This window comes from Colossoma macropomum, unplaced genomic scaffold (genome assembly GCF_904425465.1).
Source record: "Colossoma macropomum unplaced genomic scaffold, Colossoma_macropomum, whole genome shotgun sequence".
Classification (NCBI taxonomy): Eukaryota; Metazoa; Chordata; class Actinopteri; order Characiformes; family Serrasalmidae; genus Colossoma; species Colossoma macropomum.
This window is the reverse complement of record NW_023494796.1, coordinates 32,339,345-32,365,022: the sequence shown is the minus strand read 5'-3', so window position 1 is coordinate 32,365,022 and position 25,678 is coordinate 32,339,345. Positions and strand designations below refer to the sequence as shown.

Genomic DNA, 25,678 nt, shown 5'->3' with positions numbered 1-25,678 from the left:
AGGTCCACACCACGCAAGGAAGGTGTGTCAGCGTTCTAATTGTTTGTTTTATGTATCATAAAAACAACAAAGACAGCCTGTAAATAATAACTAGTGTATAGTAATGGCACTTTCAAGTGGTTTGTTTTATACTCAATTCTGATATTTTTCTGCACGTTTGTGCACTATTTTTATTTATTTGCTGAGAAAAAATTAAACATATAGCATAAATGTGCCGTTACTTTTGCACGGCCATGTTTTATATTTTTTCACCTCACTTTGGGATAGAAATTTCTCAAATGATAGAATGCAGCTTTAAAAATATTAACATAAGGAAATAAATTAGGTCAGACTGTAAAATAACAACCAGATTTGACATACGATGCAAAAGAGCTCAATTTATCACAAATTAATATCTGTTTCGTTCTAATTAAGCTTTCATATCCACTAAGAAATAGCTGATACACCTCATTTATTAGCTTTGAGGTTTGACTTTCAGATGGGATAGAACTGCATTGTTAGCATAGCTATGAAAAGAATCTCATGTTTCCTCCTCACATGTCCAAGACAGTATGTACAGTGAGAACAGCAGCGGCCCTAAAACAGAACCTTGAGGAACTTCAAGCACTAATAGTAGACACTAACATTTTAAGAGTAAGTTCCCAACACGATAAGAAGCTGCTAGTTTGTCAGATAAGATGTAGACTGTTTTGTGCCAGAGGGGCCTACCCTGTGGGTCAGTATATTGTGATCAATTGTATTGAACGCTGCACTGGGATCAAGAAAAAAAGGAATGGATTTTTTTATGTGAATCAGCGCTACTGACCATGCTGTCTCTGTACGATATTTAAAATACACATATCGGCACATTTGAAAGGCGTGGCTGTTTGACAGCTTTGAATGTGAACAACTTTTCTTCAGTTGTGTGCAAAAGTTTGGGCACCCCCAGGTCAAATTGCGTGTTTTGCTGATTTTCTAAGTGAAAATAAGTGAACACAGATAAGTCTCTACAGATAAGACATTTTAGTGCACAGTTACTGTTAATTTACTGAATTTATGTTGAGTATTGGGGGAGAAATAGAAAATGTGGCCCGTGCAAAAGTTATGCCGCATTTAACATTGTTTTTTTTTTCCTCCAATGAGTTAAACTCTCTGTTCCTTGTTGAAAAAAGCACAATATGTAATGCATCTCTACCAATCTAACTCTGATTAAACTTTTAATAATTTAAATGATTATTCACTCACACCACCTGCTTACCAGCATGGATGTAAAGGATGGAGAACACATCTTCCTCATTTATCCAGTGAAGCCAGCCTTATTTGAAACCGCGGTAGCGGTCATTAAGCAGCCAAATGATCCATCAGACAAGAAGTAATCAAGTGTCAGCTGCTGGAATTGCTTTTCAGTGAAACAAGCAGGCCTGATGAGATGCTGGCGATTCAATTTGTTAGCCTCGAAACGAAAGGCGCATCTGACGAGGGCGGAAGCCATATTTTCAGCAGCACATGCAGTCATTAGGAGAATGAATGAACTTTCTCCATCTGGAGCTGCTCGAACTGTGTTAGGGAGGTGTTCCGGACCAGAGCTCGGACTTCTCTGGCGTTGGCTTCTCTCCAGCTCCTCTTTAAAGGGCCCAGTTCCTACAGTTTCCATGTCCATGTAAAGTCCATGTATGATGTTTGTGTGGTTTTATGCAGCTAAAATAGCAATAGTTCATTTTGAAATGACCATTTTCTAGCCTCTCTTTATCACTTACAGTTAAGCAGGCTGTTTTTCTTACTGTGCCTTAATGACTGTTATAACATGGATAGTTCTGGTTATGACCACCACACAGCAACTGAACTGTATATCACTGTGCCACGGCACGAGAAAACCCTTGTGCTGACTCTCATGCTGCTCGCAGGGACCACCGAGTGTACTGATGAAGTAAGAACCCTTTTCTTGTTTAAACTGAGTGGCTGGCAACTTATGTTCTTAACTAGAGCTGGGCTGGTCAGCTAGCTAACAGGCTAAAAGATAGCAAACAGCCTAAACAGCTCCATCATTAGTATCACTTGAATTAAAGTACTTACTGTTTCATTAACTGTAAAACTGCAGTATAAAAGACAAAAGAATGTCCCTTGAATGTCCCACACGCTTCAAATCTTCATGTTTCGAGCTGTTTGAGGTTCAGCCTCAGTGTGAGAAGGTGGTGCTGCTGGATTGGTGCTAAATGAGACTCGCGGTGGTGATTTCGTGACCAAAAAGTACTTGAAAGTTGTTGCATTTAACAGTGCCATGTTATCATATTTTCATTGTTGTACTTAATTTAAAAATTCATGAAATGACTGCAATATACAGCGATGGGCAACTGAACGTTCTCCTCATTCAGCAGTCCATGGTTGCTTGGCAGCGACACAATATGCTAAAGGAACTGCATTATGTGGTGGAATGCTTGTTTATGTGCATTATTATTATTAATAACAAATAATTTTCTGAAAAATTGTGTATTTTGTCATATTTTACGCTGTTTCGTGTTGTGCCTAAGAATACGCTTCCCACATGGCCTCTCGTGGCTTATTGCTCTAATATATGTAAATGAGCACACCTTATAACTTTAGTGTAAAAGGATGGGCTAAACTGCTGAACGTTACTGTGCAAAAGTCAGAGACCACCCTTCTTTTAATTTCCTGTTTAAAAAATAAAAACAAAACAGCCGTTAAGTATGTTATTCATTTTTTCAGAGGATATTGCAGGGATGCATCAATACCATTTTATTCAGACAGTGTGCAAGATATGTTTCTGCTACTGATATCATACTGAGTAACCTACTTAAAATGAAGTAGTTGTTAGTGTAAATCAATGCCATAAACCTTAACAGTTAAATGATTCAAATCTAGCTAGTTTTCACATGATGTGCATTAGCTAGCTTTGCTACATTAGTTATCTGGATTGTCAGAAAAGCTCTTCTGTACAGCTGTAAGTAAAGTAGGTTTCATAGTTTTGATCCTGGTCGTCTCTTTCAGCAGCAGCACAGCGACAGCAGGAATCACATCCGAGGCTAAAGCATACGAGGAGCTCACACTTCCAGTTTTACGTCTGAAGTATTTTGATTGGCTGGTGGGGCTGTAGCTGAATGTCCTCGAAAGCCAGACAGACACTTTGTGATTTTAGAAATTGTATTCTTAAATTCAAATAGACCAGCATGTTTGGACAAAGCCTACGATTTATATACTGGCAATGTGAAAATGCTCTGTCCAAGCTATGTGAAATGCAACTGGTATGGCAGCTCTGTATATGAATAGTTTCAAATGAAGCTGTTTTACTCGAAACAGCACATTGCGCACTGAGTACTGAGCAAACATGCTGAGATTCTGAGCTACAGCAGGTCGGCTGACCGCACTGTGCACTGAAATATACACGTCAGGACGATACAGTGTCTCTACAGCCTATTTTACAAAGACAGTTTAAAAGAAATCATTTAAATGCTTTTCAGTCAAACAGGGTAAAGTCTTGGACTTTGGTAGGAAATGTCGGCTTTTTGTTCCAGTTGGCTGGCCTGTGTGTCTCCAGCTGTGCTAGGGAAGTGGTTGGGGTTGTGTGTGTTTAAAAATGGGCTAAAGTAGCACAGTGCATTCTTGGCGAATTTACCAGGTGGAATTTTTTAGGTGACTGATGACTTTGTGTTCAGTAACACTTTTCTGCCAGCTTGCACCGTTTGTTCATTAGTGAGGCAGTGTACGCCTGGCCCGATACCCGATACCAGTATCACATTGAAAACTACATTTGATTTAAGGGGGAAAAGCGTACACTCCATTTTTCAAACTATTTTTTGACATTACTTTGCAATAATCTTTTATTCCTCTCTTGTTTTCTCAGAGATATGACAGAAATAGTGCACATCAAAGACAGGAAGGAAGTCATCCACGAGCTGAAGTTTTCTCCGGATGGAGCCTACCTGGCCGTTGGCTCCAATGACGGCCTGGTGGACATCTACGCTGTGGCTCAGCGCTATAAAAAGGTGGGCGAATGCAGCAGATCATCCAGCTTCATTACGCACCTGGACTGGTCCGTCGACGGCAAGTTCCTGCAGACGAATGATGGTGCCGGGGAGCGCCTCTTTTATCGGATGCCAAGTGAGTCCTGCGGCTCTGCTGTGTATTTTAGTGTTACAGAGGCAGAGAATGGTTACTCAGCTTTCCAGCTGAGGGGTTTAATGCAGGGAATGTTGGAGAAAATATTTTTCTGTTAAACTTAAGTATCGACAAACAATTAATCTACTAAATATGCTGCCAACCATAAACTTTAGCTTACAATTATGCATTAGTGTCATACACGGCTGCCCATGAGGCGGGGCAAAAGGCTTTTAGGGGCCCTGCCACTAGGGGGGGCTCAAGTGGCTGAGTGTTCAGACACCACAATAGCGGAATATATATTGATCATTCTGTCAAATGTGTTCAAAGTCAACATTTGATATTTTCAAAGCAGTGCTTTTCTTTTAGTTGTTGTTTGCTGTGGAGCCTTTAGCATGCTAATTAGCCAGCTAGAGGAAAGTGATGAAGCTGTATCAGCAGTGATGTGTAAGAGATGAAATAGTTTGCAACTTAAAAACCAGCAAATCAAATGTTATGGTTCTGAAATATTTTATTCTATTCTATAAGTGTCTAATTGCTAATTAGCTTATAAACAGCTTTGTCCAACATTATTTTATGGTTTGAAAAGAGAAATTTGTCTGGTCGCAGTGATTTCCGGGCCAGTTCTACTGCTAACGTCGACACTTGTGTTCGCTCGGTCTCTCACCTCTCCGAGAGCTCGTCTGACACCCCTCACTTGAGCTGATAAAGTAATAGAATGGTGCAAGAGATATAAATAGAGGGACCAGTCACTGGTTAAAATATGAATGGGAAGGCTCGTAACACTCCTGGCAATCAACAAAAAGTGCCAGTCAGCTTGTTGGTTATGCCTTAAGTGGAGAGGTGGGGTCAGCTAAATTGTGTCGTAGCAGGGAAAGCCCCCTCCTCGTTATGGAGATCTGCACAAGCACGGTAACCAGAGCAGCCCAAAAAATCATGTTTTTTTAGGTTTTTAAAATGGCAATTTGACAGTCAGTTTTGTGTATTTTGGTCCCCTTTCAAAGAGAGAGGTGAACCGGGAATTTAGCTAGCTACCGACACATCAGCATGGGACTGGCGCTTTTTGATGCTTGTTATTAAGAAAAGGACCATAATACTCTGAAACCACATTAAACTAAGATAAGGTTATCGTCATTTTTTAACAGAGAAAATTCTCACATTTGTGTGTTTCTTTGGTTTCTTGTTCAGCCGTCTTGCTGAACTCTCTGTTTGGAGTCTCTGAAAAACCTCCGTTTGGAGGGTCATGTAGATCTAACACTTCACCCTCCCCCTCTATCTCAACAAGAATCGGGACGCCCTACCGCTAGATGTGAACATGCAAAATCGAGGGGTAGGGCTAAGTGGTAGGGGCGAGGGGTGAAACGGGATTGGTCCTTTGACGGTGCTTAAGATGAGCCAGGGACTCCGCTGAGGGGACATGACAAGACCAAGTGGACGACGGCTTGTTAAAACTGGTATTGAAACAGGTGGCTGGACACCCGACCGTGGAAGTCTGTAGCATCACCTGGGATCCAACTCATCGTCTTCTGATAATAGGACCAATGTTAAAACACAAGATAAAATAAAACTGTGTTTTTTTTTTTGATTGCCTCATAATGTAAAGCATTTTTATACCTGTAAGTGAATTTGATGGGAAGAGACTGCCAACTTTGCATGCCTTTGTAAAGAACTGTTCATTTTATCATGTGAAAAATGCACATAAAGTGAATGGAAGATGTCACAGTTACTCGCTGACTCGATTTTTTAAAATCATTATTATTTTTTAGCCACTACACTCCTTGAATTATCAAGACAGTTCAGCCAAATACTAAAACTGGTGATGATTGAGAGACACTTGTGATGAAACTCTCCAGTTGTAAACACAGTACACAGTCACTGTCTCCACCCATCAGGGCAGCGTACAGAAGCTCAGTGCTGCTAGCGGGTGATGGGGAATTTTTAATAAATACACCCTTAATCATTAAGTAAATAGATTAGATATGTAAGCAATAATCATATAGTTAAGCATTGGCTAAAAGGGAATATTAATGTCTCACTAAGAGGCAATATAAGATGCATTAGGCCATAGTCTGCCCGTTCGGGGGCTTTTCAAAGCGGATGACCTTAGATGACCTTACTTTCAGGTGCACTCTCAGGGAACCCATATGAGTCCATATGATATATGCGTCAGCGGGGTCTTGTAGGATGAGATAAAACTGGTATGAACTGGCTGAAACCAGTTTTTAAAAAGGAGTGTTGTATACATGAAGCGCTGTCGCCTCACAGCAAGAATGGCCTGGGTTCGATTCCTGGCCGGGTGACCAGGGTCACTTCTGTGTGGAGTTTGCATGTTCTCCCCGTGTCTGCGTGGGTTTCCTCCGGGTACTCCGGTTTCCTCCCACAGTCCAAAAACATGCAGTCAGGCTGATTGGACATGCTAAAATTGCCCCTAGGTGTGAGTGACTGTGTATGTCTGTCTGTCTGCCCTGTGATGGACTGGCAACCTGTCCAGGGTGTATCCTGCCTTCTGCCCAGTGACAGCTGGGATAGGCTCCAGCACCCCACCGCGACCCAGAAGGATAAGCGGTTTAGATGATGTATGTATGTAATATAGGGGTTTTTTTTGTATCCAATGGGATCAAATGAAACAGAAAAATTCCACCAATTTGGCATCTGAAGTCTTTTTCCTTTTTGACATCCTTTTTTTGTTTAATAACATTATGTTGGAGGCCTGGGGTTGAAGGGGTTAGCCCTTGGTCCCTACACGGAGCTGCAGGTGGATAGGACCTTACAGGCCCTGTAACCAGAGGCTAATGTTGTTCTTAACCTTGCTCTGTTCAGTTCTGTAGGGTTGTTTTACAGTATTTCTTACACCGAGTCAACCCGCTCGTGAGGAACTTTGACAGCTTCATTCATTTCAGATGACGAGCATTAAAATTGTAGTGCCTACTTGGTTTAAAGCCCAAAGCAGGAAACAGGGCCCAGGGCTAGCTGTACGTTTGCAAACAGAGAGCAGAGTCAGTGTATGCTGTAGGGACTACAACATTCTGGCTGTGTTGTTTTGAAAATACTTGAAGCAGTTCTTGATGGGCACTTTAATGCACAACTAAGGTTACCATTGCTTTTTAAAGAGTACATCACTCAATATCTGCTTTTCTTTTGCCTTCTCAGTGCGTTTAGCAGGCATGTCCATCAGACTGCTAGATACGCATGATTCGTTCCTCCAATGGACGCGTTTCCACTGCTCCAGAGTCCGGTGGTGGTGTGCTTTACACCACTCCAGCTGACGCTTGGCATTGCACATAGTGATCGTAGGCTTGTATGCGGCTACTAGGCCATGGAATAGCATTTAATGTAGCTCCAGCGTTGCTAATGTTGCTTCAAGAGGCAGTTTGGAGGTCTGAGTGGGTGATGCCACAGAGCATGGTTGATTTTTACACACATCTTGCATACTTTGTGAGGTTTTGTGGTCTATTGCTTTGTGGCTAAGATGTTGTGGCTCCACTTCACAATAATAGCACTTACAGTTGTCCAGGGCAGCTCTAGCAGGGCAGAAATTCCACAAACTCACTGGCAAAGGTGGCATCCTATGACAGTACCATATTTAAAGTCACTGAGCCCTTCAGTACGACCCATTCTACTGCCATTGTTTGTCTATGCAGACTGCATGGCTATGTGCTAGATTTTCTACACCTGTTAGCAATGGGTGCATCTGAAACACCTGAACTTACGAGCATGGATATGAATATGCTTACAAATTCTGCTTCTAAATATGAGTCAATTGCTTGTATGTTCTAGCTGGGAAGCACCTAACCACTAAAGAGGAGATCAAAGGGATCCACTGGGTCTCCTGGACGTGTGTAATTGGGCCGGAGGTGAGCGGGATCTGGCCCAAGTACACCAACATCAATGAAATCAACTCTCTGGATGCCAATTTCAGCAATGCTGTCCTGGTCACTGGAGACGACTTCGGCCTGGTCAAGTTATTCCGCTTCCCATGCCTGAAAAAAGGTATTCGGATTTCCTTCTGGTCCTGAAGTAATCGAGTGAAGGTGTGTTAACCACAGGCCTGATCTATGTTCTGTTGGTTTGCACTAGGGGCAAAATTCAAGAAGTATATCGGCCACTCTGCCCATGTGACCAATGTGCGGTGGTCACATGACCTTCAGAGGGTGTTGACGACTGGGGGGGCGGATCATTCATTGTTCCAGTGGAGGTTCCTACCCGAGGGCATCACGAATGGTGTTGTTGAGCCCGTCTTTCAAGGTATGCGTGCGCTTTACATGTACAGTGTAATAATCTCTGGGCTAACTTAAAAAGAGCACCGTTTAATCAGCTAATTTAATTTACCTGTCTCCAAACATGAATTGCCTTTGGAACTAATTTCCTGTCTGATAGAAAACTGCTAGTGATATTTACCTACTAGACGTTGCACGTTCTCATGATAAGCAGTTTTGCAATGTTAAAAGGTAAACAGGACTCGGGCATATGAAATATGAAACAGCACAATGAGATTCACTTATGAATATGTCAGATATAGTGTAAGACGTGTCTAGTACTGTGTCTGTTTTCTCTGCTATATTCTGTAAGCTTTTCTTAGTTTAAAAGGGTGTAGAGAACAGCTTTTAGTTTATGTCTGGTTGCCTTACAGTTTTTCCAGAATTCCAAAATGTAGGCATTTGGGCATCTCTGGCCAAATGACATTTTGTTAATTTTTTAAATGAAAATAGGTAAACAAAACCTCTACAACAAAAAATTAAAAAGATAACTTTTTGCAAAAACTAATACACAGTTACTTTATATTTGATTACCTTTGTAAAATTATAAAGTCTCAGAAATTAAATAGCTTGCCAGGTCCAAATTGACTCAATAGGATTGAGAGTTGTAATTAGGAATTGTGATCTGATGACAATTCCAGAATATAATACATTTTCGAATTCTTCAAACCTTGTGCTAATGTGGGCTCCTCTAAGAATCTGACTTAGGACCTCAAAATTGAGCTAATTGAGGCCTACAAAGCAGAAGAAGGCTATCAAAATTTCTACTGTCCGAATTATCATTAAGAAATGGCAGTTAAGGGGACCTGTGAACGTCAAGGTAAGATCTGGAAGACCAGGAAAGCTCTCAGATAGAACTGCTCATATTCTGAGTGGAAAGGCAAAGCAAAACCCCCATATACTGGTGCATCACTCAGGTATTTGTGGGGGGAAAAAAGGAGCAGCATTTGATGAATAGAACACCGTGCCAGCTGTTAAGCATGAGGGTGGATCTGTTATGCTTGTTGTGTGGCAGCCGGCGACAAAGGAAATACGGCATAAGTAGATGGAATAATGGATTCCACTTAATATCAGCAAATTTTGGAAACAAATATGACACAGTCAGGAAACTGAAGCTGAAAAGAGGCTGGCTTCTACAATAGAACTGTGGTCCAAAACATCTCAAACACCACCATGGACTACTTCAGGAAATGCAGGCTAAAGCTTTCGGAATGGCCCTCACAGAATTGTACACATCTACTTATATAGACCTTATTTGTTACTATTTTCCATATTTTCGTACGATACTGAAAAGATGAAAACAATTGAGTAACACATATGGACCCAAAGTAGTGTTAAAATCAGAAATATGTTTATTTTGCACGCTCTTGGTATGTTTAACAGTCTTGAAGAAGTCCCACATATCCTGAGACCTCACTGGCTGGCGAATTATACTTGTTGAGGACAATAAAAAAAAAAAGAAAAAAAAAATATTTAATGTTATAATAATCAGACACACAGCGTCAATTATGTGAAGCACCACTAACAGCGCCCCTTTGTGGAGAATCTTCAGCCTGCTAAACATGAGTGAATGAGTGAATGTCGGAGTGAGAAAGTGAGTTGCAAACCAGGCAAAAAAGGGGCTTCACATCTAAACATGCCTCGAATGCATTCAAACTGGAACTCAGATTCAGGTTGTGCTGAATTGTTTATAGATTTTAGTTTCACAATCATGCACTCCTTACTCGAGAGCAGCTCCTCTGAAAGAAAGGAGGTTTTCTACACGCATTGATCTCCTTTTTTTTCTGTTTCACCAGATGGGTTTGGTGACTCTAACAGTGAGGAGTCTGACTCAGAACTGTCTGATGTGCCGGAGCTGGACTCTGACATTGAGCAGGAGACGCAGATCAACTACGATCGCCAGGTCAGCTTCAACTGGCTTATTAATTCCGACTTTTTACTGTGGGGAATTCTACCTTTGACCCTTTTGAAGTAGGATCAGATTCCACATTCTCTTGTGCTTTAAGAAGCAAAACCCCTGCAGGAAGAGCTGTTTTGAGATGCTCTTAGAAGAAAAGGGCAAATATTGTGCGATATTGTCTGGGCTGCTTGCACTTTATAAACGCTTAGAAATCTTCGCTGAAGGAAGGACTTCAAGCAGTTATTAATCATAAACACAGTTTTACTCACAGCTGATCAGTTCTATGCAGTTTTCACTCTGGGGAGCAGACTATGGGCTGTATGCGTTGGACTCTCTGACAGGGTGGGCTCCTGGGCCTACAGAAGGGAGCTGTACCAGATGACCGTTTAAGTTATAGAGGTTCATATGGAAGGCTGTGTGAGATGCCCTATGAGGTGTTACGCAAGAGGGCCCTGTAAGGAGGGAACAGTCTGGTAAGAGTCAGACCAGAGTGGGTTTTAAAAAAGACATCATACGCGTTTGGTTTTAAAGGCTACTAAAAAGGGTGTAAGGTTTGGATATGAAGGGGACTGAAATGGTATGGAATCGTCTAAATGGGGTGGGGAGATTAAAAAGGGATGTTTTGAGATGCTCTTTGCATTGTGGTTGTCCGGGAACCATCTTGCCATTTGATGCTCAATAAAGCGAAGGCCTTTTCCTTCCTTCCACAAGAACTCAGCGGCTGACGTTCATTTCTGTTGATATTCTTTGATTCCTTTAATTCTTTTTAAAGACGTTAGATTATTAGGGCAAATAGTATAGACAGTATTAGAGATACTTATGCATGTCCAGACCCTGGGCCAAAGAGACAGCTCTTGGTCACAACACCCATCAGAACATATTAAAGCATGGTTGTAGACTAAGGTTAAAAATCAGGTCAACCTGATTTTTTTACCAAGTTGTTTGGTCAAAAGTTCTCACAAGTTACGTTATATTACTAAACTAAATACAGTTTAATGACTCAGAAAAGTGAAGGGTTGCATCTTTACAAGCTAAAAAAAAGGCTTAAGTATTTTTAAGTATTTTTACTGCTCTAATTTAGTCATTGCTAATTTTATTTATGCACAGGTCACAAACTGCTCTGAGTTAATTTTCATTAGTGATGCACCGAAATGAAAATTCTTGGCCGAAACTGGACTCAATCAAGACACACTTGGCCCAGAAACAAACCGAAAACTAGCAAAAGTTGCCAATAAATAAAAACATAAAACATATAAAATTAACATACTAAGATGATTACAGTTTGTAGGCCACACTACATGCCACGAAGTCCTGCCTCCTCCATCATTGTTAAACATAGCTTGAAGTGAGCTTCTTATTCAAATTTTTCGTTCCACCTTAAATGGTGCAGCAGTTAGATTCTGGTGTCTAGGCTTCTACACCATTTAAGGTGGAATGGAATTTGAATGAGAAGGTGGCAAATAGCAGAGAAGAATGTAAGAGTTTTGTACATAAATGTGTTTACCTTAGCAGCCACCTGGGTTACCATAGCAACTGGTTAGCAAACTCCGAAAAAACAATGAGAGGCCGTGCGTTACTGTGATTTTATCTCGGGGAAGGGTGTTCTTAGGCACGATGCAAAGAAGAAACCTTCGCTTTATAAGTACTTTTAGTCACCAAATTACCACCGCGAGTCTTATTTAGCACCAATCCAGTGGCGCCCTCTTCTAACGCTGGGGCTGAATCTCAAACAGCTCCCTGCTCCCTACGTAGTGCACTACGTAGGGGTTTAAATACTGGATCCTGCAGCCCAACATAGCAAAATACAGCTAAGAAACAGTCATGTGGGACTCAGACTCATACATACTCAAGTAGAGGCTGTAGAGGCTAGAATTTCTAAACTTACCTCGAACACTATTTAGGGAGTATAGAGCCGTTTGGGGTTCAGCCTGGGTTTGACGCGACTTTTGACTGAAACACGGATATTTGAAGCGTGTAAGACATTCAAGTGACATTTTGTAGACTTTTATACTGTCATTTTACAGTGAATCAAACCGTAAGTACTTTAATTTAAGCTTGTGATATTAATGATGGTGCTGTTTAGCATGTTAGCTAGCTGACCAGCCTAGTTCTAGTTAAGAACATAAGTTGTCAGCCCCCCAGTTTAAACAGAACCGGGTTCTTACTTCATCAGTACACTCGGCGCTCCATGTGAGCAGCATGAGAGTCAAAGAGGACTCATTAACAGCAGGAGGGCTTTTCGTGCCGCGGCGCAGTGATACAGAGTTCGGTTGTTGTGAGGCGTCATAGGCCTGCGCATATCGTGGATTTGAAAACTGCTTTGAACACGACTCAGCCAATCAGATTTTAGGACCGGAACTATCCATTATATATATGTACACATACGTATGTTTGGGAGTGTTGTGCTTGCATTCAGCTTTTTCATCAGCCATTAAATGCCCATTTTTTCCCCTCCTAGGAATCAACACTGAACTTGTGTGGGCCAAAATTTGTGCACTCCACTCACAGTACAACATAATCGTGTCTCCGCTCACCTCCTCACAGAGCTCTGTACGTATTAAATAAACATGACAAGAGAATTGAGAAATCATTATTAATGAAAAGTAGATTAAACTGCAGAAACTTCCATTTTTTTCTTGCGGAGAACGTTTTTTTATTTGGTTTTTTTATTTAGAGTGGGCCGTTCTTCAGTTTCTTTGTGTTCTACTTCTGAAATTCACCTGATTTATTTAATGAAATCGCTCGCCACCCCTGCTGTTGTTCTGACGATCTTCTCTTTCAGCACAGTGGACGTCTGTGTGCGTGTTGGCAGAAAGATGAGGTGGTGGAGAAGATAAGACGTGCTGGTGCTTAACTCTGTTCGAATACCGTGCGGGGTCTGTGCAGGAGTCGGTGCCCTGCTTTTCCTTAAGCCAGCTTTTTTTTTCCCCCCCCGGCATCTGTCACCCACCTTATCTCTGCCTGCAGCTCTGTGTGCTTCTGTCACGGCGGCGCTGGGGGCTCTGCGCCTGCTTTGGCTCGATATGAGCTCGGCAGCCTCCTCATGACTGATCAATGAGGGAGCCCATTTAAAGTTTAAACACTTACGACTCCTCTAACACTTTAGCTCAGGCCTCGTGTAACACTTTCCACCCGAGCAGCTGCTCGCAGTTCACATCGGGTGCTGAATGGAGTTGCTGGGTGTTTCAGTGGCTTGTCGTAATATAAAGCTTCGTTAGTGATTCACTGTTGTTGTGTATATTCTTCTTCTTCTTCTTCTTCTTTTTCTGCCAGATTTCAACACCCCCCCAAATCTGGAATGTTCTGTCTGATCGTGAATGACGCGCTTGTATACAGATGTTTAATCGGACGTACAGTTTTTGTACAGTGATCGTTAAATGTGTGGGCAAATGTTTGTGCGCTCACTTACATTATGATAATGCAAGTACATTAGCAACATCCTGGCCTCTATGTAGGACGATCAGTCAACCTTTATTTAACCTCAGAGAACATTGAGGGTGATCCTCATTTACAGTGTTGCTGAATTGATACAGGAAAAAGGGATTGATAATGTGGAAGAACATATTATATATTATAATATTGTATCATTTAATAATAAAATTGACTCAAATCAGGTAAGTATAAATAAATAAAACATTAATAATAGAAATACATAGAAAACTAATAAAACAAAAGGAGAGCAAGATCAAAAAAGGAAACTAAAATGAATGAAAATGACAAATAATAAAATAATTAAATAATTAAAACAATAGCAAGAATATGAATCATAATAAATAAACATAAATAAAGGGGGAAAAAAATAAAAAATCTAAAATAAGAATGAAAATCAAGTAAAAACCCATCCTCTTAACACATAAAATAATAATGCCACTTAAATATGGCATTTTTCTGCAGATTTAGTGTTCAGTTCCTGTTTATTTGCTTTAACGTGGGGAAAATGAAAATATTAAATGTGCTGTAACTTTTGCACAAGCCTTGTTTTGTGGTTTATTTTTTCCCCAATATATAAATAAATTGGGAAAACAAACAGTAATTGTGTATTAAAATGTGCAGAAGTGTGTCTCTGTAGAGGATGTTCACATATTTACACTTAGGAAAACAACAAAACATGCAGTTTGACCAGGGGTGCCCAAACTTTTGCATACGACTGTATACTAACAGTGTGTGAAGTGCAGAATCAAATGTTTCCTCACTGCTCTGGTCGTCTCCTCCAGCGTGACAGTGCGAGCTGCGACGCAGGTTCAGTTCTAGTGTTTATGGTAGTTGTAGTCTGTCAGGTAATATGAACATTAGAGGACAAATCCAGATGTTTGTAAACAAAGCGCTTCATGATGAATACGACACTGCAGCCCCAGACTAAATCACTTTTTTGTACAAAACCAGCAAAAAATTAAGGTTTTACAGTTTGCTTGCTGGGAAAAAAGTCCTCCTAAACATGAATCCTTCTGGATTTGGAAACTGCAGCTCCCCCTGCAGGGCTCTTTAACCTGTTAAACGTTAATTAACGTTGAGCCTGAACTTTAAATAAGAAACGGTTTCATTTCTCATTTGAAAATATTAATGATAACGATTCCAACTATATGTGCTTTGTTGCTGATGTTGGTTTCCTCGTGCTTAAATATGAGTTATTGTGGAGAAAATGAATTATTTGTGTATTTCACAGAATGACCGTTAAAATACAGACATTTTATTTGCTGCTTCTGTATTTTTCTACATTTAACATTACAGTTCGTTACATTTATTGATATCAATACTTTTCAGAAGCATTTTCAACTTTTAGAACACCAGTGCTGAATGCTCAAAAAGCTCGTGTACAGCCAACATTAAACATTATTTCCAGGGACTGTAAAAATTGCCCATCCCGGGGGTTAACTAGGGGTTCCCGTGGGGTCCAGCGTCCCCAGTTAATCCTCTGTTTTTTATACTTTGGTATCCACAGAAGACACCATGACATTTTTGCCTGAATGGAAATGAGGACGCTTCGAAAAATCCTTAATGTAGCTTGGCTGATGGCTTCCTATCTGAATGCTGTCTCTCGTAGGTCTACAAGGAGGACCTCCCCCAGCTGAAGCAGCAGAGCAGAGAGAAGACGCAGCAGGTGGGCTCGCTGAAGCGGCAGCAGGCTCCAGACGCAGGGCTCCGCCTGCAGTTCGTCCACGGGTACTGTGTCCCCATCAGTCTCCACAGCTCACAATCAGCTCACATTAATTACACCATAATGGCCTGTTGTTGATGAACAGTGCTGTTGTGATTCTTCACCGCAGCATCTGTTGATAATCACATATTCTTAAGGTTGTTTGTGTAGAAAACAGTGTGGTGCTTTATAACTGCCCTCAGTCCAACTCATCCCAAAGGTATTGGATGGAGCTCCATCACTCCAGAGAACGCAGTTCCACTGCTCCACAGCCCAATGCTGGGGGGCTTTATACCCCTCTAGCCCACACTTGGCATTAGGCATGGCTCATGTGCAGCTGCTACAGAGCATCCCATTTTTTAGTCAGTGGTTTTTGATGGAGGAAACAAAACACATCTGGCCAAAAACTACAAATAGAAATAGTATAAATGAAATAACTATAGAATAGAATAAACTATAAATAGAAATAGTAAATCACAGAAACGTTCTACATTGATTACAGTATTTAGGCTACAGTACGTGCCGTGATACCTAGCATCCTCAACGAGACAACAGCTGGTCATTCAAGGCAGTGGACTGCTTTACTGATTACTTTCATTTTTGTACTTTCGCTGTCATTTTCTGCCTCTGCTGTTTTGTGTTCTGCATATCAAGCTGGATATCATATATAGAAAATGGTTCTAGATAGACCGTTGTGACTATGTCAAGAACCCTTTTGGTGCTATATAGAACCATTTTCAAGGACACAGCGCATTCTCCATCAAAGGGTTCTTTGAGTGTTCATGGTTCTATATAGAGCTATTTTCTGGACTAAAGATCACTTGAAGAACCTATTTTTTAAGTGTGTAGATCAAATGACTCAAAAATACGAAAGTACAAAATGTCTGGAAATAAGTTAATCTTATAAAAAGCTAATAATTATAATAGATTTCAATATGAAATATTAGATATATGGACTAGATTTATTTAGAGATCATTTTTCTTTTTCAGTGTGATGAAACGTTGAGATTGAACCCCTTTGTATTTCGTTAGAGAAGCTACAGAACCCTCAGTTAAGAGAACCTGATCTTCTCTTAGCGTCAAGCTTTTTGCACTGACAGGAGAGACGTGTGTGTGTGTGTGTGTGTGTGTGTGTGTGTGTGTGTGTGTGCGACTGACTCTGTGTGTGTCTGTGTGTGTGTGTGTGTGTGTGTGTGTGTCTGTGTGTGTGTGTGTGTGTGTGTGTGTGTGTGTGTGAGAGACACTGCGTTCTCAGCGTGCGCTTGATTAAAATTGCTGCACACAGTCAGACTGGCGGGCAGTGAGTAAATGAAATGTGCCTGCCTGCCGTGTTCTGTTTGGCTCTGTTTGTGGAGGAATAAAGTAGTTTAATTTGGTGTTTTGATTGTTGGGCTGTGATTGTTGAGGCTCTTTCTCAAATTGAGGACATAATAAACTCCTAAAACTGGTTTATTAAGTCATTAATGTGAGAGCAGCGCTGTCGCCTCACAGCGAGAAGGGTCTGGGTTCGATTCCCCGGCCGGGTAACCAGGGTCCTTTCAGTGGAGTTTGCATGTTCTCCCACTGTATGAATGAGTGGGTTTCCTCCCACAGTCCAAAGACATACAGTCGGGCCAGCTGGACATGCTAAATTGCGTTGGATGTGAATATGTGTGTGATTGTATGGGTCTGACTGTCTGCCTGTCTGCCGTTTGATGGACTGGTGACCTGTCCAGGGTGTTTCCTGCCTTTCGCCCAGTGACTTCTGGGATAGGCTGGATAAGCGGTTTAGAAAATGTGTGTGTGTGTGTGTGTGTGTGTGTGTGTGTGTGTGTGTGTGTGTGTGTGACTACTTGTGATGACTGTGTCCGTTTTATTTATTTAGGCTGTTTTAGTTGATATTTTGATATTGGATGGACAGTGAGTAAAAATGTATGGACAGTGAGTTAAAATGTACGGACAGTGAGTTAAAATGTAGAATCTTTGTAATATTTACATGAATTTCAGAATGTCTTAGTGTTTGTTGGTTTACCCTAAACCGTATTTTGCTTGCCAACTTTTCTTTAAATGTTTTAAACTCTAAAACTGTATATGCATTTGTAGAAATTTGGATATAACAAACTTTTGAAAAGAAAAGCAGCTTTTTTTCACTTATGAAGGTGGTATAACTCGTAATATAGCACTGGTATTTCTTGTACGTGTATAATAAAAAATCCTAAAGTGGTTTATAATGCTACAAAACCATTCACATGTAAATGAGCTCTGTTCTTATTGGCTGCACTGTATTGTCCCTAATTAAAAAAGCCATCCAGGTTGAAACACTCCTTATAACTTCAGCGTGAGTGGGCGGAGCTAAACTGCTTTCGGCTGAAAAGGTAGATACATGTGAATGCACTGGTTTTTGTGACATCATATAAACAATGTAATCAAATTGAGCTGTTTCGGCAACTTAACTTGCATATATGGGCAAAAGAGACCGGACAGTAGATGGTCCGTTTTGAAACTTTACATACCATATCAAATTCTTTATTTTAAAAAATGAAAATTCAGCTTTACATGTTACAGGCCCTACGTCTGGGCAATACGACAAGATATATCGATAATGTGAGAAATTATGTCACGATACAACGTCGCTGCTTTAGGAACAAAACCTTATATCTCCATTTTTCAGTTTTTAGCATAATTTGAAAATGCCTGTTGCCCTTTACATTGTGTGTAAATTTCATGGTGAGTGAACCAAAAGACACGGGCCAAAATGACTGGTTCTGTTGACTTGCATTAAAAGTAAAGTGGTTTTTTCCTTCCCCTGTAAAGTCACCATTTTGGAGATACGAGGTTTTCTTCTAACAGAAGCGATATGCTTTTCTGAACGTCATACATGTCGTCAGTACTTGTAGACACTGACCAACTGCCTGATTCATTATAAAGAGAGCAAAATTAGTCCTGTTTAACTGGAATCAGTCCCAAATATTGAACAGAAATCATTGTTTTAATAGTTTCTGATAGTATTTTTAAAAAAGGTTTCTCTGTTCTAACTGACCAAATGTCTAAACAAATAAATATCGTGACATATCATATCATGAATTCTCACGATATGAGTATCGCGATATATTTTTGTCATATCGCCCACCTCTAATGAGCCCTTTATTAGCCCTTTAATAGCTATTGTTTAGTAACTACTGTCATTGTTATTTGGTACCTACAGTAACAAACTGATATGTAAGTAAGGAATTGCAGTTATGGTGGTTTTAAGGATTGTAATTATTACATTTTAAACAAAAAGTTTAATGCTATTTATATAGGGCAGAGGTCACAACCCAAATGTTAAGAAGAGCCATTTTGGCCTTTCAACAAAAGTCAAACCACCTCGATGGCCACAACATTTCATGTACTTTTTCCATGTACTGTAAATCTGTCTCAGTATGTGCTGATGAACTAGTATAGAATAAAAGTATAAAATAAACAAAAACACAGACTTACTTTGCTCTGCTTTCAGCTTTAGCTCAGCTATGGCCACTTTTCTCACATCTCCAGCAGGAAACTTTTCCTCAAAAGTAGATCAGTTTCTGTAAAATGTTTCTAAACGAGTTCTTATGAGGCTGAAGTCGCTTCTCATTCTCCAGCTTCTTGTTCAAATTTTCCCGTTCCACTTTAAATTCTGCCTGAGGCGCCACAGTGTAACTGCTGCACCATTTAAGGTAGAACAGGAAAATTCAAACAAGGAGCTGGTGAACGAGAAGCGACTTCAGCTTTTTAGTGTTTGACAGTTTGTCTGCAGATTAAACGTATCAGGAAACCAGCTGGAGTGATTATAAACACTAAGTCCATTCATCTCCAAATTATCACTGTTCATCTTAAATCTCTCTCTTTGCCGTTTCGTTGGCTACTAGCTAGACGAGACTGTCTAATCTAATTCTGCTGTGACTCAACAGGGCAGTAAAAGAGCTGCATGCTGCTCCAAAGCCACGTTGCTGACGGCTCTTATAGGTCATTCTAAATTAAACCATGTATTTGATCTCAGTGAAATCATACTGTCTCTGTTTTCCTCATTTTTATTGAATATAATGCTTATATAATGTTATGTTCCCTCTCTCCGCAGGTACAGAGGATACGACTGCCGGAATAATCTGTTCTACACACAGGCGGGGGAGGTGGTGTATCACGTGGCAGCGGTGGGAATAGTTTACAACAGACAGCAGCACACTCAGCGCTTCTACCTGGGCCATGACGATGACATCCTCAGCCTGACCGTCCACCCGCTTAAGGACTACGCCGCCACAGGCCAGGTGAGTAGCCCGTGACCGCTTACCTTTTAGCTCAGTCCCCTCTGTCCAAGTTCCCGTTTTTATCTTTATCAGGTTTGGAATCATATGAATCATTTCTGTTGCTCTGTGTAGATGAATAACTTAATAATGCAGATTTATACAGGGTTATGGGAAAGTGCTGAGATTTTAAGCAGCGAATATGTGACGTGACTGATGATGTAATGCAAAATGACTTTCCTTTTTTTGTTATTCACATCAAACAGAGCTGTCATGAGGCAAGAGTTGGCAATATACACATATAAGTGACACGTCAGACCGCTGACTCACATCCTCTCTCTGCTGTCTCACTTTATGCAAATGAGCTGAGTGGTGACCAATCAGATTGTTGATATGTGACGCGGTAACCGATTGAGTCATGGCCATAGACTTGCACTGAGATTCAACACTGAAACACACTCTGAATGGGAGGTATAACGGTTGATAAAACTGTCATTATTACAATAGATGATTATTTTTATGGTTAAAAAGCAATAAACAGTTTTAGGCTGCTTTGGGACTCAGAACTGGCCTATAACTCGGCATATACTTTCTCTCTTTGCACCTCAGCCTGCGTGTGTTTGAGCGACACGGCCTAAAAGCAATCAACCATTTTCAGCTCGCTGTCCTGAAAACACGGTGTTCACTTAAACAGAACTCCACTCTTAAACAGGCACACATGGGTCTTAATTACGCTCAAAATTATTATAGTCCAGAATGTTTCATAATTGTTATTGCTTTTAACAGTTGCAATCCTGAAATTGGGAATTCTGTGGCCCCCCTCAGCCCCTGGATTTATATGTTATAACCTGGACAGCAAGATATGTGATTTACAAACAAGAAGCTAGTAAATGATAAATAGTATATTGTAATTATTTACTTAATACCCTTATGGACAAAAGTATTGGGACACACCTCCTAACTATTGAATTCTGGTGTTTTATTTAGTCTCATTGCCACAGGTGTACAAAATCAAGCCCCTAGCCATGCAGTCTGCCTTTACATACATCAGTGAAAGACTGAGTCGTTCTAAAGAGCTCACTGAATTCGAGTGTGGTGCTGTAATAGGATGCCACTGTTATAAGAAGTCAGCTTGCAAAATTTCTTCCCACCTAAATATTCCTGTGAGTGTATTATTGAAAAGTGGTGATGTGTAGGAAACAAAGCGACTCAGCCACAAAGTAGTGCATAAAAAGGGGTTGGCCTAGAACCCTCAGTTCCAGTGAAGGGGAGTCTTAATGCTTCAGCAGACCAAGACGTTTTGACATGATGAAGATAACGGAGCATTTTGGTATGAATCGTGTGAAGATCATGTTATATGAAGAGAGTTTAAAGGAGAGTTTAAGAAGAGATGAACAAATCGAAAAAATGACCTCAGACCCCAGGGGGTTAATTTGAAAAATAAGCATGGAAAATTAGTTTTTCCATGATATGAATCCTTTAATTTTTCTGGACACATCGTACATTTCTTAGTTATTGCTATTTTATTATTTCCCTCACTTCCTGTTATTTATATGAAGCCTGTGAAATCACACAGGGCTGCGTTTTATCCATCAATCTGCAACTAAATACATTTTGTATTATTGAACACATTCAAAACTTGTAAGCAGTGATTCCAGACTTTTAAAACAGTAGTGTAATTCAGGAACACAATGTTTTTGCTAAACATAAATTTTAATAGGGTTCATTTTATTTTTTCATTCTGGCATTGACATTTTTGATGTATGTTGATTGGTTTTATTGCAAAAGTTGCTTGCTTTTGAGTAATTAACTAACAAAAAGATTTAGAAGCTCCCCGGGCAAAAAAAACTATTCACCTACCGTGTTTAAGGGGGTAGTAACTTCAGGCTATGCAGATGGCGTTGCACAATGATGATCAGGCTATAAATACATACCATGGTGTTTGACAGGATTCATAGATTGAGAAAAGGTGGTACAGTGCAGTGAATGTCTAGTTTAATGTGTGGAAAATGGGTCAAAAAGCAGATGTGAATGATTGGCAAAAAGGAGTGATTGCATTTGGGCAACCAAAGACCACAGTGTGAAGGAAGTAGCTGACTTGGCAGGTGTATCAAAGCATATGGTCATACGGGTCGGCCAGCAGTGGCAAAAATCCCAGTCTACAAGAAATTCTCATCAGAATTGTGGCCGAAAGTTGAAACTGACGGACAGGGACTGCAGAGTTGCTTCTAGAAGTCATGGCAGGTTCTTCACAACTAATTTCTGAAAGAACACTCCAGAGGGAACTGCACACCATGAACACATGGGAACAGAGTGGTATGCGAGGGGTCTTTGCTCACGTCTGCTCACAGAGTTGTCCGGTTACAGTGAGTGAAGAGACACAAATGTTGGACTGTTCATGACTGGAAAGGTGTTATCTGGTCAGATGAATCTGGTTTCTGCCTGTGTGTGAATGGTGCTCAGCGTCATGTTCATCGTAGACCTCAGGAAGCCTTCAGTGAGGACTGCGTGCAGGTGTGGTTCAACCTGGAGGCTCTGGGGGTCTTTTAATTACACAGAAATGGTCATTTGGTTTCAGTCACAGGTGACATTTTTCCGGTGAGCTTACATTGTGAATAAAGATCATTAGTCAGCTGATAATGGTAGATTGTGTTAGAGAGAAAACTGTAGTCATGTTTATTTTTAAATATTTAATCCCTGCTCTGTGTGGCTCTGCAGGTTGGTCGGGACCCAGCTGTGCATGTGTGGGACATCCAGAGCCTGAAGTGCCTCTCGCTCCTCAAAGGTCATCACCACAGAGGAGTCTGTGCCCTGGACTTCTCTGGTAAGGCTGCAGTGGACATTCTAGTATATAATCCATACATACTCACTGGGCACTTTATTAGCTAGACCTATCATGTATCCACACTCTCTGTCCATTCTGTCAGATCTGCTTTACACACTTAGAGAAAAGGTGGTTCTTCAAGGGTTCTTTAGGGAAAAAAAAAATGGTTCTGTATAGAACCATGAACACTCATGCATGATTAAAGGTTCTTTGCATGGTGAAAGGATTCTTCAGATTATTGGAGAATGTGCTGTAGATGGTTCTATAGAGCACCAAAAATGGTTTTTCTGTTGTTACAATGTCTACCTTGTTACAATAGGATAACCCTTTTTGGTGCTATATAGAACCCTTTTCTAAAAGGTGATCTATAGAACCATCTACAACACATTCTCCATCAATCTAAAGAACCATTTCACCATGCAAAGAACCATGTAAGCATGCACTCTGAAAAAAGATCTTCAAAGGTTCTTTAGTAAAGGGAATGGTTGTATTTAGAACCATTTCATGCATAATAGTGATAAGATTCTTCAGCCTGATGGAGAATGTGGTGTATATGGTTCTACTTAGCACCAAAAAGGGTTCTTTTATTGTTACGATGTCAACCTTGTTAAAACAGAAAAACCCTTTTTAGTGCTAAGTAGAACCCTTTTCAAAAAGAAATATATGTATAGAACCATCTACAGCACAATCTCCATCAATCTGAAGACCCATTTTACTATGCCTATGCAAAGAACCATTTAAGCATGCAAAGGGTTCTTTGAGTATTCATGGTTCTATATAGAAGCATTTTCTTTACTAAAGAACCCTTGAAGAGCCATCACTGTTAAGTGTGTACCATACGGGTGCACGTTGTACCTTGACAATTACAGACTGTAGTCCATCTGTTCTCTTAATAATTTGTTAGCCTCTTTTTTTACCCCATTCATTAGAGGTCCGGACCCCCACAGGGCCTTCTGGTTTGCACTTTTTGATGTGATATTGTTGTATTGTTGTCGGAAACTGACAAAGTAAACTCATTTGCGTTCCAAACTAAGCCAGGTGCCTTCAAATTTTGATGGGTAGTATATATACCACTCATGTATTTAAATTCCAGTCAAAACTGCCCTTATGTTCAAGTTATTCAAAAGCAGAAAACGTGTATTTAATAAAAAATCACACAGAAGCCTCAACAAATCTACTCTCAGCTGTGTGAGTCACTGAGTCACTCTCCCTTTATTCCAGCTTCCACTCTTTTCAGGAGACTCACTTTCAGTTCCTCAAAGAATCTGCAGACACGCCTCCAAAGTTCAGTCTTAGAAGCTGGTTGATCATATTCTGAAGTAATCAAACACATTCAGTGGTGTTGAGGTCTGGACTCTGGGGTGGTCAGTCCATTGTTCAGCCTTTGTTTGATGTGTCCGTCTCCTTTTCTCAGTGAGGTTCTTTTTGACAGCTACACATCCTTTCAGACCCACAGCGCTGAGTCGTCTTCTCACAGTGGAAGGATGGACAGAAACACCTGTGGATGTTTTCAGATCTGAAGCAGCTTGATTTTCTCCTCTCTCTCAAAGATGAAAGCTTTAAGTACTGTTTATCTGATGGGGGCAGTTTCAGGGTCTACCAGGTGGTTGTTAGGAGCCACATTTTCTCTGTAGCTTTTAATATTTAAATATTATTTTAACTCCAGATTTATAAACACATCACTTATTTTTCTTTGACCTCCCTCTTTTTTATGCAGGTGGGTCATTTTTGAACTAATCTTACCATAAATATCTCCTGATAAATGTGTAGCTTCTACTTAATGGCCATTTTGACTGGAAATTAAGTAAATGAAGGGAGGTCACTAACTAAGTTTTAGCCTCACAAAACCAAATGCAGTTGCAAGAGCTGTCTGTGATCTAAAATCCTGACCCAATCTGGAGTTTTAGTCAAATTTGTCTGTACTAAAGTTTTCTGAACAGTTCTGCAATTGATCGTTTATATCAGCTTAGTCACAAAAACATTTGATGTCTCTTTGTTTCCGCAGCTGATGGGAAAAGTCTGGTCTCTGTGGGAGTCGATGATAATCACACTATTGTAGTGTGGGACTGGAAAAAAGGAGAGAAATTAGCTACTGCCAGGTAACAGCACACAGCAAAGGATTACTGTACATTATAATCCATATCTGAGCCTGTCTCTTATGCGATATACATCATCTCTTCTGTTTTCTCTTTCTTTTTCTCTTAGAGGGCACAAAGACAAGTTGTTCGTAGTTAAATGCAGTCCTCTACTCATGGACAAGCTTGTGACGGTGGGCATGAAACACATCAAATTCTGGCAGCTGGCAGGTACATCACCTCATATCTATTCTTCTCTCTCATTTTCTGCCTCTGATTATTACTTTTTATTCCCCTGATATTGTAAAGGTAGCGTATATAGTTATTGATACTACATGGCCAAAAGTGTGTGGTGACCATCACACCTATATGTGCTTGTTGGACATCCCATTCCAAAAATATGTCCATTAATATGAAGTTGCACCACGTTGCGGCTGTAACAACCTCCACTCTTCTGGAGAGCTTTCTTTTCGAGTGAGTCCGTGGGAATTTGTGCCCATTTAGTCTAAAGAGCATTTGTGAGGTCAGACACTGATACTGGACAAGAGGGCCTGGCTCACAATCTCTGTTCTAGTTCAAGGTGTTCAGTAGGGTTGAGGTCAGGGCTCTGTGCAGGCCCTCCACACCAAACTGGTTAAACCGTGTCTTTATGGAGCTGCTTTGTGCACTGGGACTCAGTCATGCTGGAACAGGAAAGGCTCTTCCCCAAACTGTTCCCACAAAGTTGGAAACAGAGAATTGTGTAAAATGTCTTTGTGCTGCTTCTTTAACATCACCCTTCACTGGAAGTGGCCAAAACCCTGACAGCCCCAGCCCATCATCCCTCCTCCACCAAACTTTACTGTTGGCACTGTGAATAATGGTAGGTAACGTTCTCCTGGCAGCCACCAAACCCAGATTCATCATCAGACTGACAGATAGTGAAGCTGATTCATCACTCCAGAGAACACGGTTCCACTGCTCCAGAGTCCAGTGGCGGCACTTTACACCACTCCAGCCGACACTTGGCATTGCGCATAGTGATCTTAGGCTTGTGTGCAGCTGCTCAGCCATGGAAACCCATTTCACAAAGTTTCTGACACTCAGTTCTTGTGCTGATTTTGCTTCCAGAGGCAGTTTGGAACTCTGTAGTGAGTGATTTAACAGAGGATAGGCA

At 40.7% G+C, this 25,678-nt stretch overlaps 2 protein-coding genes across 3 annotated transcripts in view; both read left to right on the top strand.

The window, feature by feature from the left end:
* Positions 1-25,678, top strand: part of adgrb3 (adhesion G protein-coupled receptor B3) — a 994,217-nt gene that overhangs the window by 750,946 nt on the left and 217,593 nt on the right. The window lies entirely within an intron of this gene.
* Positions 1-25,678, top strand: part of LOC118816777 (echinoderm microtubule-associated protein-like 6) — a 126,848-nt gene that overhangs the window by 61,035 nt on the left and 40,135 nt on the right. For both annotated transcript variants that reach the window (XM_036583370.1, XM_036583369.1), the window contains exons 9-17: positions 3,839-4,095; positions 7,870-8,082; positions 8,170-8,337; positions 10,145-10,251; positions 15,290-15,408; positions 19,461-19,647; positions 22,342-22,447; positions 24,453-24,546; positions 24,653-24,753. In XM_036583370.1, the coding sequence (XP_036439263.1) occupies positions 3,839-4,095; positions 7,870-8,082; positions 8,170-8,337; positions 10,145-10,251; positions 15,290-15,408; positions 19,461-19,647; positions 22,342-22,447; positions 24,453-24,546; positions 24,653-24,753 (1,352 nt within the window). The remainder of the gene's footprint in view (positions 1-3,838; positions 4,096-7,869; positions 8,083-8,169; positions 8,338-10,144; positions 10,252-15,289; positions 15,409-19,460; positions 19,648-22,341; positions 22,448-24,452; positions 24,547-24,652; positions 24,754-25,678) is intronic.